Genomic DNA, 17950 nt, shown 5'->3' with positions numbered 1-17950 from the left:
GAAGCAGTACATTTTATTAGCAACTGAGGTACTGAAAGAAATATCTGCCATACCAAAAGAAGGTAACAAAAATACCAAAAACTCTGTAGGGGAGAAAAAGCAAAGCAGGGAGGAAATCTCAACTTTTAACCAAAAGAGGCTCGCTTTCGACAAAGACTGTTCAATGGATACTCAATGACGTACTGCTGGAAGGAGGTGGAGTGAAAAACCAGAGGTTAAATAATAATAGGACAGGATGGCTGGAATCCTGGACAGAAAAAAAAAAACTTCACAGTGCAACACTTTGTTTGGTCCCTTTTGTATTGGCTCTCTTTGCCTAGGCTTAAAAAGGAGCTTGAATAATGCTAGCTGTTTCAAATTTGGCGCCAGATAACATTTGACCTTAAGGCATCAATGTCTATCCAGTTTTTCATTAAAATAGTCCGATTGATTAATAACAGCAAAAAGGTCTCCTATCAAAACAGCTTCCATTCATTGGGACAACAGACACAAAGTCAAGCAAGGATCTGAAAACAACTTTTAATTATTTGACAATCCTGAAAAAGCTAAAACATATCTCCAAAGTTAGTTGGGGGAGCAGTGTTCCCTCTGCCTACAAAAAGTCAGAGTCAGACAGAATTCCTCAGGAAGGCATTCCACAAATGTGACTCCAGAAGAAAGGAGATTCCAACCCCTTCGCTTGTACACTACAACTCTAATAGAAATAATGAGTTGATGTTTCAAAGTCAGGAGGTAAATGGGTATAATGTGGCATTTTAAACCAATAACTTTCAACCTCTCTTTAGATGCAGCACTCTATATACAACATGTTTCATTACAGGGATCAGCAAAGTGTGGTCCACGAGTTGAATGAAAGCCACATTCCATAAAGTAGTAGTTTCCAACCTGTGGTCCATGGACCACCAGTGGTCAGCAAGAACTAAAATATGGTCACTCACTGTTACTACACCATCGCAACAAGAGCGACTGGTCTCGCAAAATCCTGTTATAGTGCAGAGGCTTATTAAATATGGCTTTCTGTGGGTGAGCAGTTAGTGACTACTGGATGGCATATGTTGTGTACCAGAAACTAGAGCTTGTGTCATCTATCCAATGTAATTTTCTGAATCAGAACTCCAAATAACCAAACTGAATCTAAAGTTGACCAAAAACTGATTTGTAACCCTTTTGATCCTAATGTAGGAGAGTGGTCCCTGGTCAAAGTGGTCCCTGATCAAAAGAACCTTGGGAACCACTGACATAAAGTCTTGCCCTCCCCCCCGCCCACTTTTATTTTTAAAAGTGGAATGATTTTGGGGTATTTTCCCTGCTCTATCCATGCAGAAATAATTCCACATGAAAACACACAACAATGCTCCCATGAGCACCCCAGAATGCCACAGTAATTGCAAGTAACTGCTTTCTTCTGCAGTCCTTTTCAAAATGGTGACACAAAGTGATTCAAGCATTATTTCCTGTCAACATTTTGAGAGAGATTGTAGAGGAAAACAATAGTGCTTGTGTCTGCTGGTGTGTTTGTATGAATGCAATGCACTAGGTTGCAGGAGGTCCGGCTTTTGGGCCCCAAGTAGTTGCACAACTCTGCCTTAAAGTATTCAAACTGAGTTTTGACTAAGGACATCTGACTGTGGCCAACTGCTCATTCCCATTTATGTTACCCCACCCACTAATGATGTGTATAACCAAAAGCAATCTCTAGAATGAGAAAAAGATGCACATTGAAACAAAATGATTACCTTTTTGAAAAGTCGTCCAGAATCTTCACTGACTTGAACAAACCGAGGGATAATATTATTCAGATAGATGTCACTCAGGGTAGTATGGTCCCTGCTTTCCCGCTTCACCTGGTTTAAGAGGAGGTTCCAGCAATTGACAGGTGAAAGAACATTTTGATCCTTCCTGCAAGGAAATATAGGCAGAGCATGAATTTTCTCCTCATGTTCAGTAAAATTTAATAATTGATAAACACAATGCTACCCTTTTTTAGACAAATGTGTTAATTTTAGGATAAACTGAGTTCAAAAAAGTTAAAACAGCAGCTAACTGATCCATGTTATTCTAGATTTTATAAATATACATGAACTATAGATCGCACTGCCTGAAAATTAACTCAACAAACAAACTGAAACAGGACTATCAGATCTAATGGTTCAAGTTTGTTTGATGAAACACAGTTTAAATAAATATTTTAAATGCCACTTTGTTTGTAGAACCTTTACCCCATTTGCTTCCTTCTCTTCCAGTATCTAATCTCTCTAGCCCAAGCATGGGCAAACTTTGGCTCTCCAGGTATTTTGGACTTCAACTCCCACATTGGGAGGGCCAAAGTTTGCCCATGCCCACTCCGGCCCAGTTTAGGCAAAAATCAAGAGCTCAGTTCTAAAACAACATTCTAAAAGTCAGTCCAGACACTTTTCTTTTATACTATGAGAATTGCCTAGTCCCCCACATAGCCTAGGGAAACCTTATTAGGCATGATGTACACCCCCACCCCACTTCTACACGAAAGCACATACAGTGTGAGTCCTATACTCTATGTCACTTCACTGTAGACACCAACAAGCCAAAAAGAGATTGCTTGAAACACTGTATGATTTCCAGATGGATGGAGAAGTAATTTGCTGAAGGTTTAAGCAGAAGTTTTGTTCCCATCACAGTATTGTACCAAGGAAGCCCCCTTTCTGTTTTCAGGTTACACTATAAGCAGTATTTATTTATTTACTATAATTTTATACCGCTCTTCCCAGCCCTGGGGCGACTCAGAGTGGTTAACAATAGCAAAATTCAATGTTCAAAAACATCATAAAACAATTAAAAATAATTAAAAACAGCAGCATAATAAACAGTCAATATGAATCAATAAAACATCTCATTAGCGTCTCATAGTTAAAATCAAGATCTAGTCTCATTGTTCACTTGTTCCATATTCCTATGTTCTTTACACTGCCTATTCAAATGCCTGCTCTAACAACCAGATCTTCACTTTCCTCCGAAATGTCAACAGGGCACACATATGCGTTTTTTGCATCTCCTTTCAAGATAAAAGGTTTCCATAAATTCTGGACTACTGGTCGCACTTGCCAGAGGGCAATGTCACACTCAGTTACAATCAAATTTCTTGAGACCATTGAGGTGATATTTCTTGTCTATAAACTACTGTGATCTTATTGGTTATGGTTACCACCTTGGCTTTACCTAGAAGCACATTACCTATGCAGAAGGAATTCAGGATTGCTTACAAGCTGTACTATTCCTTTCCTCCATATACCTGCCATATGCAAATCCTTTTGAGGGTGCCTTGCCAATTTTTGATGGTAAACATGAAAGTAGTACAATGGACTCCAAAATTTGCTGTGAGTCTTCAGTTTTTCCTGGGCTTTGATGTTATTTGTCTGAAAGTCCTTTCTAACTTATGGCGACCTGAAATCATGGGGTGTTTTTGGGAAGTTTTGTTAGGGTCAGGGTCAATAGATAAAGCGAAAGAAGAAAAGATATGGTAGGACAGTATAAATCTACACCATATGCTATCAATCTTAAGTGCTACAATACTCACTATATCAGTAGGACTGCACTAGTAGGATTGATAAGGAAATACTCCAACTCTAAACTCTTTCACTGGGAAGCTCACCAGTAGGCTCCAACAAACTAAAAAGGTTCATGAAATTGTAGAGGTCTTGTACAATTCCCATTATTTGAAAATGAATTCCACTATAGACTTTAGCAGTGGATTGTACCTCTAACTTATTAACTTGGCTGGATTACTTTGTTTCCTTTTATCATTTGTTTACATGGGCTCCTTTTCCCCGCTGCATTGTGTAATACTTGGACAGCATAATAATAAAAATATTTTCTTAAAGCCAGGCTATGGTAGGAATGTATCCAGCAGCTGTAGAATTCACTTTAAAGCTCTTCTGGAATTAAATAAAGGAGGACAATTGATTTTTCTCCCTTCCCTAAAAAGACACTTTTTTCCTGTAGAAGGTAGTGGGTAGAGAGGAGAAAAAGCTGATTATCAAGCCCCAGCAATCATCAAGACCCGTGTTTCTCAAACTGTGCTCCTCCAGGTGTTTTGGACTTCAGCTCCCAAAAATCCCAGACAGTTTACCAGCTGTTAAGAAGTCTAAAACATCTAGAGAAGCAGAGTTTGAGAAACACTGATCTAGACTCATATATGCTAAAGATGTATATGGAGGAGACCTCTCTTCTGGTAAGAGAAAGTTTGAAACAAATTTGCCGGGTTGCCACATGATACCACATGTTCAAGTCTCTAGTTGAAAAGAAAAAAATATATTCCAGTTTTCCACTCTAGAACTGAAAAAAATAATACTTTGATTATTCTTATCTTAACTAAACTCACATAATAAACTAGCTACTGTCAAGTGCAGTCCTAAATGGAACAATATTCACTCTATTTTTGATTTAAGATCTGATGGTCATCACTTATCAGATTTCTAATTTATAAATTCCCTGTTGTGAATACAGTCTGGTCTGAAACACATGGAAATCTAGAAGGCAGGCATCAGTGAGAGGAGAACTACATCTGTTCTATATAAACATTTTAACCAATCAAATAAAATTTCCAAGCCAACCCGCATGCAAATTGGGTTGGCTGTAGGAAACACTTAGCCAAGGAAAATAGCAAGGCTACCATATCTGAGCTAGAACTGACATGGTACAAATGTTATGTGTTGAACTAAGGACCCAGGCTCTTTGAAATCAAGTCTCCATTTAAATGTGAAACTTGTTGGGTGACCTTCATTCAGTAACTTTCTCTCAATCGAAGCCTGTAGGTTTGTTGTAAGGCTATACTGGGAAAGGAGGAAGAGAAGTATTTATGTTGCCCTGAACTCCTTTAAAGAGGGTGCAAAAAAAAAAAAAAAGGAACAACCACAAGCCTATTCTCCTGCAACATCTGAACATGGAAGCATAAACACCAAAGGGTATTCCAGTTAAAATATATTGTTACTGAAGGAAGAAACAGTACCACTCTATTTTGTCCAGTGCAGTTTAGAATACTGTGCACAATTTCAGACATCACAGTTGAAAGAGAATAATGACAAGCTTGAATATGACGAGAAAAGGGCAAGCAAGATAGTAAAAGTCTGAAAACCAAGCCATATGGGGAACAACTTAAGAAACTGGGGATGCTTATCATGGTGAAAGGAAGATTCGAGACCCCATAGCTGTTGTTATTTGCCATCAAGTTAGCTTTGACTTAAGGAGCCCTCAGTGGTGCAGTGAGTTAAGCCACTGAGCTGCTAAACTTGTTGACTGAAAGGTTGCAGGTTCGAATCGGGGGAGTGGCGTGAGCTTCTGCTGCCAGCCCCAGCTTCTGCCAACCTAGCAGTTCGAAAACATGCAAATGTGAGCAGATCAATAGTTACCGCTGCGGCAGGAAGGTAACGGTGCTCCATGCAGTCATGCCACTCACATGCCAGGACAACACCGGCTCTTCATCTTAGAAATGGAGATGAGCACCAACCCCTAGAGTTGGACACGACTGGACTTAATGTCAGGGGAAAATCTTTACCTTAGCTTTGACTTATGGCAATCTTATTTATTTATGTAATGTGTTTCCATATCTTATCTCAGCCCACAAAGGCTCCTGTGGTGTCTTTTCACCTCTGTGATTCTATGTTTTACCTCACCCTTCAGTTCTACAATATGTATTTCACGCTGTAGTACAAATACTACTCTAGCCTCCTAAGTCAATATGATGGATTCCTAATAAATAAGTATCTTGTTCTATTGTTAGGAGATAACACCATTTCTTTGACCACGAACTCTGGCAATTTTCTTAGAAATGTTAAGGCTACAGATGACTGCTGACTTCCATTATTCTCCCAAAGCCAGGAAGAAGGGGGGAGGAAGGAAGACTGCTCTAGTAAAAGGCAGATTAATTTCATTTAAACAAAAGAACAGAACAGGAGAATGCCACTTTCAAAGCAGCTGATCTGGCAGTGTTTCTTGCCCTATGAAAAATGCCACAGGAAATAACTGAAGTTTGCAATCTGGACTGTTTGAGGATTTCACATGTAAAGGAAATGAGAGAGAGCTGGGGTGATTCAAAGCTCTGACTAGCTTTGATTGCCAAAAGAAGCAGCATGTGTGTGTGTGTGTGTGGTGGGGGGTGTTGTTCATTCTCTGGACTTGTATATATGTTCTCCTAGTACAAATAAAAGCCAACAAAAGGATCAAAAAGCATTCCCTGAACGTGACAATAAGCTGGCTAGGGAACAAACATATTCACTTGGTTGCAGACAAATATTAAAAATAGCAAATGTATTTATATTCTTCCACAATGACTTTAGGCTTTGCAGTCCCCCAGCCACCTAGCTATGGCTTTTAAATAGTGCTGTGCTAACACAAAAGGACTTACAGCAAATGGCTGATACCCTTCAACACAATTTATCTATATTGTCAAGATCTATTTTAGGTGTTTTAATGTCATGGAACTGAGAATGCCAAGGCTATACAGTCAGGTACTAAGGGTACTGCAGAGATAACTGAAAATGCCTACAGCAGTGCTACTCAAAGTGATGTTTCCTGGAATAGTGCTGGTCTCTGAGCCACTGGCTGCCAGTGCCTGGTAGGTTTCCAGAGCGGAGAAAAAGATGAATAATTGTATCAAGTGTCTACAAATATGGCCCCCAGTAATCCGAAAAGGACTGGTTAATATGATATGGGTTTTCAAATCCTGCCGCTTCTTGGCACAAACTGAGCAGAAAAGGGGCACAAACAAGCAGCTATTACTCTCAGTTTCCACACAGATCAATTAGTTTGTTTTTTTTACAAGATCCCAAATATCATAATAAAAGTAAAAGTAAAGGTTGTCCCCTGACATTAAGTCCAGTCATGTCTGACTCTGGAGTGTGGTGCTCATCTCCATTTCTAAGCCGAAGAGCCGGCGTTGTCCAGAGACACCTCCAAGGTCATGTGGCCAGCATGACTGCATGGAGCGCTGTTACCTTCCCGCCAGAGCGGTACCTATTGATCTACTCACATTTGCTAGGGATGACAGCGGAAGCTCACGCCGCTCCCCAGAATCGAACCTGTGACCTTTCGGTCAACAAGCTCAGCAGCTCAGCGCTTTAACCCACTGCACCACCAGGGTAATAATGTGTAATAAAAGTAGTACAGTGAAAATAAAAAGAAAAAATCTTTTCAAGAATAGGAATGCGATGTGCAGAAGATACATTCTGAATGCAAATGGAAGAAGAGATTTCCTCAAAGCATTCATTTGGAATCTGATCTAGAAACAAGAAAGTTGACAAAATAAAAAGACTCAGCGAGAGAAGCGGTGGAGGTTGGTGCCTTCAATGACAGTAGGAGAGTGAATCTAATCTGGATTTTAGTCAAAACTAAAATTATTTAAGGCCTGACTCCTTTCCCTCTAACAGACTCAATGGTCTGAATCACTGCTCTAAAGTTAGGAGTAAAACTCAGAGGGATTCATCTCTCAAATGACAGCTTACATATGGCACATACAGGTGACCTGGGTTTAGGCCCCAGATTTAGTCTTAAAGAAAATAGATAATTCCGTGCCACATCTAACATTGTTGACAAGGAAAAAGAGATACTATATAACTGTTATAACAGCCATAGCAAGAGAGACAAAGGTGTTTACCATCCACAGAAACTTATATATCTGCCACAGAGGAAGGAGACATTAAAACATGCTATATCTAAGGAGGTCTGGTCCTCAGAAACTGAAGGAAATAGTTTCTTGTGGACATAAAGAGTTCTTCAAGGTCGGGAACCAGTGCAAAAGTTCACAATGGTCTATTTGTTTCCTCTCAGGTGATCGCTAAAAGGGTCACCTTTAGAGATTACACACATTTGAAAGCTGGAGATAGGCACATACACACACTCTCTTCTTGTTACAGAAATGGCTCTGATTGCCCTCACAGATGACATTTGTTAGTTAAAAAATACAAAAAGAAAAAAGAAAAACGAAGAAGCGGATGATGTTAAAACTACTTGACCCCTTGGTGCCTTTTAATACCATTTATCATGGTATCTTACTGGCTTAAATGCTGGAAGCACTGTGATAGTGTGGCTCTGCTCTTACCTACAAAGTGAGTTTCAGAGGATTATGTGGGACTTTAGGATACCACAAGGATTCATCTTATCTCTTATGCCCTTCAGCATCTATGAGAAGCCACTGAGCAAATGAATATGAAGTGCCATCAAAATGCTGATGACAGCTAGCCTCCATGGCTCCATGTCATTTTGTCAGGTTAAACAGTAGAGGTGCTGAACCAATGTCTGGAGTCAGTTATAAGATGGATGAAAATCAGTATACAAAACATAAATCTTGACAAGACTGATGTCCTTGGTCAGGGCATTTTCTGGGAACTGCCTGTTCTACCTAAAGCACAGATTAGCAGCACATTTTAACTTGAGATTGTGGTGGTCTTTATACTTACGAACTGTAATGTGTTGTGCACAGGGTCAATCTTCAAGACTCCTGAACATTGCAGATATTTCAGAATACAGTCACCAGAAATGTAACTAGTATATCTACGTAAAATCATATTATACCAATTCAAAAGCAACTGCCTATTTCCCTCAAATATAAATGCCAGGTGCTGCTGCTTACTAGGGATGCAGGAGACCCGCTCGGTATGCAGACCTGTCTGTGACTTAAGATCAGCAGAGTAATCTTTCTTCCAAGCACTTCCGACATCTTCCCTGTCAACAACAGAAGCAGCCTTCACAGATATGTCAACTTAATTAAAACAGGTGGGGGTGTGACTGGCACCAACGCTGCCATTGTTCTGGGATGTTTTGTTAAGACAATGCATTTCTGTTGTTTCAATTGGTTGCCCTGGAACTTGAAAGGATAAAGGGTAGTTTAAAAACATTTAAAAACAAATGAACATAATCTGTGTTCACAGAGATCATGTGTTTCTGGCAACCAATTGGAGATCAACAAAAGGATGTGTGCCACACTCTTGATCCCAAGTGGAGTTACTTTTATCACTGTCTCTGTCTTCTGCTTCATAGGGCGAAGAAGGGAGTGGCCCTTTTCTGAATCAGATCCCGCCAAATTAACTGAATTACAACATCTGATACAAAATGTAAGCAAACACAGTGGGAGTTTCAAAAGGTTGCATGAAATATGTGTGGCCGAAGGCTTTCATCGCCAGAATCACTGAGTTTCTGTGAAATTTCTGGGCTGTCCCAACAAAGGATGTGCCCAGGCAGGAAGCTTCAAGGCTATTCAATGTAAATCAAGGTGTCTAACAAGAGTTCTTTTTCCCACCCTGGACATTCCACAGATATATAAACCTCACTTGCCTAGTTTCCAACCTCTGAGGATGCCTGCCATAGATGTGGGTGAAACCTAAGGAGAGAATGGTTCTGAAACATGATCATACAACCGAGAAAACTTATGTATGAAATAGTTTGTGCATTCTGGTTGGCCAATAAAGGTATCACCCTTTTCTAGATATTGGATTTTGTTTTATTAAGCTTCCATGAAGGAAAACATTCTCAATTACTACTTGTCATGATGGCTATGGCCAATTTTCTTTTCAACCCTAAGCAGAATGGGAAGACGGGGTTCAGATGTCAGCTCCCACCAAAGACTAGCTGTAAATAGAGTTGGCTATTACTTCAATTTTTGCTCCATGGATTCTTAGATCCAAGGAATTGGGGGGAGGAATAGCTTGCCCTCCCCCAGTGTTTTTTCAAGCTACTCCAACTGCAGTATCTCACCTCTGAGAACACCTGGAAGCCTAGATTGGACTACTGTAATGCGCTCTACGTGGGGCTGCCCTTGAAAACGGCTCAGAAATTTCAACTGGTCCAATGGGCAGTGGCCAGGATGTTAACTGGTGCCCCTTACAGAGAGAGGTCAACGCTTCTGTTCAAGGAGCTCCACTGGCTGCCGTTTATTTTCCAAGCCCAATTTAAGGTGCAGGTGCTTACCTACAAAGCCCTGAACGGTTTGGGACCATCCTACCTGTGTGACCGCATCTCTGTCTACGAACCCACGCATTCACTGGGTTCATCTGGAGAGGCCCTGCTCGTGATCCCGCCTGCGTCGCAAGCGCGTTTGGTGGAGACACAAGACAGGGCCTTTTCCGATTCTGGAACACCCTCCCCAAAGATCTTAGACAGGCCCCTACATTAGCAGTCTTTAGAAAGAACTTGAAGACCTGGCTGTTCCGAGGTGCCTTCCCAGAATAAGAAATCTCCAATACCAAGTCCCAGAAGCACTTTATTAGAACTAAGATTGCCACACACTGCACACTGCACTTACCCTATAATCCTTATATACCACCTGTCACATCAGCACTTTTAATTTTGTACCCATTACTCTGGCCCGGCCCAGTTTTATTGCGTTTTGGTGTATTGTTTGTTGTTTTGTTGTTTAATATTGCTTTAATTGTTTTTATTTTGCTTTAGGTTTGTATTGTTATGCTGTGTATTGAGGCCTTGGCCTTTGTAAGCTGCATCGAGTCCTTCGGGAGATGCTAGCGGGGTACAAATAAAGTTAATAATAATAATAATAATAATAATAATAAATATAGAACTCTATATACAGACAATCATTGTTAGCAGATACACACATGTGCTGCTTTTTCTCCATGCAATTTCCTTACATGCTATTGGTGACCAGAGTCTCCTGCCATTGCTCATCACTCAATCACTCTTCCATGGGAGTGACAAGGTTACAAATACCTCAGTACATTAGTGGCCAAAACATCTAACCATACATGCTAGGTTTCACTGTCCGAGTAATTTGACACCACTGCCTTCTGGCCAGTTGATTAGCCTTCAGTAGTAGAAGGACTATGCTGTCTCTGAATACTGACTCTGGGTCCTGTCTTGCCTGCGAGTTTCTTAGTGGCAAGTGGTTGGCCACTTTGTGCTGCTCTAAGTAGGTGTTTGGCTTGATCCCATAAGAGTTATCTTATGTTCTTAAGTTTCTCAGCATTTCAGCAACAACTAGAAGAAAGAGCATTCTTAAGTGAAACCTGTGTGCTTCTGACAAGAGAATGATGTTGTGAAGGGATTATGTTTTTGAACTTTTCAAGGGTACATGCCCCGTATAAATGAAATGCTATGCTACATAAGACAACAAAGTAAGCATGCCAATAGTTTGTTCTCGTGCTTTTTAAATGTTGTTAGCAAATTCAGCAATTTACAAAGAGCTGGCAACCAACAGAGTGTTTGACCATAAAAGGAGTTTAATTCATCTGATACACTCAGGGCAACAACCTCTCCTTCTGAAACATATGGAACAGTTCTACATTCCCATTGTGCTATCTGATAAGAAGCTAATTCTTTGTTAAACGACCACATTTCAATAGATATTTCTAAAAGTTACAGTATATCCCATATCAAGAAATGGGAGGTAAACATTTATTTCATCTTTACCAAAAACAAGACAATTTTTTATCTCTTTACTTTGTGAAATAAAATAAGCCGAGGCTGCTTTATTTTTGTAAAGATCCAATAGCCCACGCAACACTCTCTGCATCCATCTCAGGGAGAGTTTAAGGACAGAGCACAGGGAGTTTGGAGCCAAACTCAAATGGAATATCTTACCTCATGGCCCTTGAGGGGCCTAATCTGTATTTGTTATTTGATGATCTAATCAAAGAAAGAGTTACAACTAAGTTAACACTGGCTGCAATACCAGATGTTATATAAATGATAATAAAATCATGATGATAAATTTACATATAGATAAATTTCACTAAAAGGCTTAGCTCAAGCAAGAAGACAAGTTAGTTTTTGAGAGAATTCTGGCATTATGAGATGGAGGAAGCATGAGGATCCCTAATGTCCTATCATTCCCACTTGGCTGTGACAAAAGAAGCCACCAAAATGTTTTTCGTTTACCATGACCTCTGAGGGAGGGGTTCTGGCTTGTCTCAACCTAAACAAATTGTACTATATTGCTGGTTTATGCCACTATTTTATTCTAAGAAAGACAACAGAAGACCAGAGTATCTCCAACTGTGGCTTGTTGTGATTTCCAAACTGGCCTGGAAATGTCAGCATTAACAGATAAAGAAAACTGCACAGTTTCTTTGTGTCAAGAACATTAAAAGTCAAAGCTTGTACAAACTGTCTGGCTATCAAGCCTTGTTGCTTGGTTTGGTATTGTGATATGGCCTAAGGGCTAATCAATAAAATGATGATGATGATGATTATTATTATTATTACAAACTGTCTTAGGAGAAAGTCCTAATTGCAGAAAATCTCATTTCAGGAGAAAGATGCACAGTTCATATTGTAAAATATGGGTATGCAAATATGCAAATCAAATTCTTAAAACATTATTCTGAATTTGAGGTGCCAACATGGAATAATTCCTTTTTAAAAAACTATATTTTTTCCAATTGCTTTATGGTGCAGCAGCTACGGTTCTTGGAGGATACTTAGTTCTTCCATATGCTCCCTATTCAGTCAATAACCCTAGTTTTACACCACTGATAATGTAGTTGTCTTTAGTTTTCTCATGTCTTCTTCCATGACAAATACAACACAACTCACTCACTTTGCTGCTGTCACTATCTGATTATTCCATTCTTTTTCCTTACGTGTAGTCAGAAAAGGTAGAAGCATTGACAATATCCTGGCTGGCACCAATGATACTTCAGTGCTATGTGGTTAATACGCTTCCCAAAAAAACAACCTCTCAGGTCAAGAAATATGTACATGTGCATATATATGTATGTGTATGTTGTACCAACAACGGTAGATTTGGAGGAAGGGGACATACATGACCATTAGAGCACATGTTTTTTCGTGCTTTATTTCAGTCATAATAGAAAGCTGCTGAGGAAACAAGTTTACATTTGAAACCTGAAAGGTAAAGGTAGTCCCCTGACATTAAGTCCAGTCATGTCTGACTCTGGGGTGTGGTGCTCATCTCCATTTCTAAGCCGAAGAGCCGGCGTTGTCTGTAGACACCTCCAAGGTCATGTGGCCGGCATGACTGCATGGAGCGCCGTTACCTTCCCGCCGGAGTGGTACCTATTGACCTACTCACATTTGCATGTTTTCGAACTGCTAGGTTGGCAGAAGCTAGGGCTGACAGCGGAAGCTCACGCCGCTCCCCGGAATCGAACCTGCGACCTTTCGATCAACAAGCTCAGCAGCTCAGTGCTTTAACCCACTGCACCACCGGGGGCTCCTTGAAACCTGTACATAACCACAATATATATTCACAAAAACTACTGTATCTTCATAGTTTATTTACAGAAATTCAGCCTCACCTTTCCTCTTTAGAAAGTCTTCAATGCAGCTTACAGGACCAATGCTTAATATTATTTAACTTGTTTTTTAAAAAATTAAACAATACATAAAAGCAGTTACAGCAGCTACATTTAATATCTTTAAAAGGTCAAGCATCCAAAGCTGCTCCCTTAAAGCTAACACTGTTGGCAAGCAATGCAACTTTGTTCAGCAGGATAGTTTCTGCATATGAAGGCCAAAGATCTCTTTTTGGAGAAAATATGTCTTATTTTAAACAAGCTCCACTTTTGTTTCCCTTAAACAATTCCCACAAGGCAGGAGGCACACTTCCTGCTCTATAGTCCTGCTGAAATGCCACACTATGACTTAACTTTCATGTTCAAATGTCAAGGGGAGGGGGGTGGTGGTAGGATTTAAGACTAAGATTTGCTTTTTCTTTCTTCATAAATGCAGGTTCTCCATGTCTCATTACTAAATTCATGGAACCAATAAGAGTTCCTTTGAGACAAAGTGTAAACATTGTCCCTTAGATCGGGTCTCATCCATGTCTAAAACTGTCAGGCAACGAAAGTGTGAGGATTGAGTAATCGGTCCCAAATTCTTTAGGACTGCTTTAATAGCATGCACAGCAACAGGACAAATCAACTGTCCCTTCTTCATATAGACTAAGGCAAACAGTATGAATGTGGAAGTGTTAAAGAGACCATTCTCAGCTGTCCAAACTGCAGCACCACAACTCAGAAAGCTATTCCAAGGGAGCACATATCATAAATACCAAGGGACCACAGAAACAGAGCAAGCAGAACTGCTGGTGTCTAATGGTAGATGGTTTGCATGTTCGCACTGCATGTGGTTAAACATAAAAGCCCACAGAGTGAGTGAATAAGATCAAACACAGCTAGATTCTAATGTCACTATCATTAATCCACATTCAAATAGGAACAGAAGAGAATGCATCATATTAGTCAAACCAGTGGTTCATCTAGCCGCAAACTGTATGGCAGCAATAGCCCTCCAAAGCTTCAAGCGGGATGCTTTCCCAGACTTACCTGGAGGTCCGTAATAATCTCTAGTAGTCCCCCCAGTCAAAAGCAAACTAATCCCAACCCTATGGATGGCTTTGAAAATCAGACACTGTGCATGTGAAAAGTAATATGATGGATAATCTCACCCTCAGACAGTCAGACACAATTCTTGGTTAACCTAGTTTAGATTTCGTACTGTAGCCTGTGCACTAACCCTCGGCTGCCCTCAAGTTCTGTTTAATCCGGTTACATTAAGCCACTCTTTTATGTTTTTACACATTTCATCCCAAAGGGATTTACAAAATAAACTGATTATTTACATAATATTTATTTAAAACAGGCAGCTCAGCACTGGGAAATATTCACACAGATAAGGGCCATCCTTGCAAGTAGTGATCATAATCTAAGACAGGCAAGGCAGGAAAGACCAGATATGCTGGAAAAAGCTGAGGTGGAGGTAAAAAGGTTTTGCTTTTAAAAGAATAATGACAACCTCCTTACAGTAATTTACATGTATATACAAGAACAGCTAGCTGTAACTGGAGGGTAACTTCCTCTGATGGGGATTTCATGGGGGAAGAGCTAATAATACTTCCAGCAAGAACTACAAAGGAATGTAAGCATCACTAAATGCAACTTCTACACCATGCAAGCTGACTTTTGCTGCAAATGTTCCAATTTAATTTTGAGACCACCCATGGAGAAAGCTTCAGCATGCAGTGGTCAAAAGGGATCCATCCCTTGATGTGGATCAAAGATACTACTGTCACAATATCTCAGTCTTAAAAGGAGTTAAAGATACAATTTCCCAAAAGACTGGGATGGGGTTAAACTGCACCACGCTACATGTGTCCAAAACACAAATGCTACTATTCTAAAAGAAATCTTAATGTATTAATGAAGGTTTTTGAGTAGGATCTTTTTATGTAGTTAAAACTACTGATTATGACAACTGATCAAGGACTGCTTCCCAAGCAAACACAGTGCTAAATCTAGAACAGAAAAAAGGTCACAAAATATAGGGCATTGCCATGTTATTTAGGCACTGCCATTTCTGGTTTTGCTCAACAGTTGTTGGGTTCATATTGGATATAACACTACCCCAGATCTCAATCAGCAAATCACCAGAAGAATCTACAACATAGGTAGAAGTACCAATAAAATGAAACAATTGTCAGGATTGAGACAGGCCATGGGAACACAGATGAAGTCCCTGAAGAAATCCATATGTGAGCAGTGATAAGATGATGCTTTGGAAGCCAGAGCATCAACCAATCAATATGTTATGGGTGTTTCCAACATAGCACAATATTAATTCTTCTTTAAAAAGAGCTGTACAAACTCTATAGAAGGCACACATAATTACTGCTTGCTTACAAGATGCTTGCTAACTATACTAGCAGACACTGAAATTTGGAATTTCAGCAGATTTTAATCCTGAGCATGCTAGTAGATACACTATATGATCAAAATCACACTTGGAAAATAAACCTTGAATTCCTTGTACTTTTGCCTAAAACACAGTGAAATACTTAATTCTGTTATTTATCATAGTAAAATGAACATACAAATATGTAATTAGGAGAACTGAATATAAAATTGAGTGTAAATTGAGTGTAAAATCTTAAACTGGTTGGTACATACATTCCTTCTACAGTTTAGTACATACAATCCTTCTACAACTTTATTTTGCTTTCTACTGCATAGTGCACTGCAAAGTGTACTTGGATCTTTTCCTATAGCTTCTTCCATTGTTCTAATATATTCAAATTTTACTTTTCAAAACATTTTAAGGTTCATTATAGAATGTTTGGTCTGACTGCATACTTTAAGAAATTCAAGCAGTGAAGATATTTGAGGTTCCTCCACACTCTCCTCATCTTTCAGTGTTATGAACATCTGTTGTTTATCAGCAGTCACCCTAAAGGCTGCCAGGCTCATTCTCTACACACTTAGTTTTGCAAGCAGACAACAAAATAGTCACCATAATTTCATGCTGTAGTGTCCTGGCTATTCTGAGTTTGCCAGTTGCTGTTCAAAGAACACAGGTTAGAATGCCTCTTAAAAGATTCCCACCAAAAATATGAGAAAGCTGTGATCAGGCAAAGTAAGCAGAATTGGGAAGATAATCCATTGTTCTGCAATATAAATAGTATGTGTATTCATACTCTACGTGGGGTTGCCCTTGAAGACGGCCCGGAAGCTTCAGATGGTCCAGCGCTCGGCAGCCAGGTTGCTAACAGGAGCGGCACTCAGGGAGCACACCACTCCTCTGCTGAGCCAGCTCCACTGGCTGCCAATCCACTACCGGGCTCAATTCAAGGTGCTGGCCTTGGCCTATAAAGCCCTAAACGGTTCTGGCCCCGCTTACCTCTCCGAACGCATTTCCGCCTACGAACCGACTAGAACATTAAGATCGTCTGGGGAGGCCCTGCTCTCGATCCCGCCTGCGTCACAGGTGCGCTTGGCGGGGACAAGAGACAGGGCCTTCTCAGTGGTGGCCCCTCGGCTATGGAAAGCCTTACCAGCAGACATCAGACAGGCACCTTCGTTGCTAGCGTTTCGGAGAATGGTCAAGACCTGGCTTTACGAACAAGCGTTTGGCTAGGCAATGCAACTAACTAAGGAAGACGGTAACTGAACATAGGAACGGCACAATGACTATGAGAATGGATCTGACTTTAACGGAGGCGCTATATATGTTGCTTGTTGATTTGTCTGTCTGATGTTAATTGTTGTGGAGCGACGTTGGCGTCCCGGTTGTTGTACTGCTGTGTTTTAATTGCACTGTAAACCGCATTGAGTCGCCTGTCAAGGGCTGAAACATGCGGTATAAAAGTGAAGCAAATAAATAAATAAATAATACTAGGGAAAGGATTGGGCCCCCAAACGTCCTGTACCTCAGCTTCAAAAATCTGCTGCCAGGATGAACAGTACTTGAACCATGAGAGTTGTAGTCCAACACACCAAGGAAACTAAAGGTTTTCCATCCTCTATTTGACAATGACTTGAATGTATACAAAGTCATTCAGCTGCTGAAAATAAATGGATCTGACCATCTGAATCACCTTCAGGCTGAGAAAGTCGGTATACAAATACAGTAAACAAATAAATCAATAAATAAATGCTACCTATATCATGTGGTCACATGATATATATTTTTTCCAGAAAGAATGTGGAGTATGTATGAAACAAGATAAATCTGACATGAAAATTGCTGACATTTCACAATGTCATTTCTGACGATCTGTGTAAATGTATAAATAATAATAGTTATACACTATCATAAAGTATTCCTGGTATAAAGAGTAAGTTCTACTGAGACCAGGCCAATGTTTTAAAGTGATATAATACACTGCAGTTTCTCTGTACAATGACTACAAAGACAGTGGCAATTGCTTTCTGAAGTTTTTAGATTTCATTATATATTTAGGGCCTGTTCAGAAGTCATGACTGTAAGTGCACAGCTGATCTGTTCTGGCATTGCAGTCAGTGATTTTGCTGGAAGCAGCTATGAAGGCAGGTCAAGAGACTAGAGAATTTGACTTCCTGCAGCAACTTTAGGCAATTCTTGTATGGTTTAGTTTACTTAGACACCACACTTCCAGAAGAGGTACAGCTTATGCTGACTTTTTCAGTTTCAGAATTCTGTTGGTCTCTCAAAAGGCTTATGTTGTTGACTTAAGCAGTGAAGAAAACTGTCA

General features: G+C 40.0%; 1 protein-coding gene across 6 annotated transcripts in view; it reads right to left on the bottom strand.

Moving 5' to 3' along the window:
- Positions 1-17950, bottom strand: part of SRGAP2 (SLIT-ROBO Rho GTPase activating protein 2) — a 236183-nt gene that overhangs the window by 121719 nt on the left and 96514 nt on the right. For all 6 annotated transcript variants that reach the window (XM_067468057.1, XM_067468059.1, XM_067468060.1 and 3 more), the window contains one exon: positions 1737-1899. In XM_067468057.1, coding sequence (XP_067324158.1) covers positions 1737-1899 — 163 coding nt within the window. The remainder of the gene's footprint in view (positions 1-1736; positions 1900-17950) is intronic.

The sequence above is a fragment of the Anolis sagrei genome, chromosome 4 (genome assembly GCF_037176765.1).
Source record: "Anolis sagrei isolate rAnoSag1 chromosome 4, rAnoSag1.mat, whole genome shotgun sequence".
Classification (NCBI taxonomy): Eukaryota; Metazoa; Chordata; class Lepidosauria; order Squamata; family Dactyloidae; genus Anolis; species Anolis sagrei.
The sequence above is the reverse complement of the archived record's forward strand: the minus strand, read 5'-3'. Positions and strand labels throughout refer to the sequence as shown.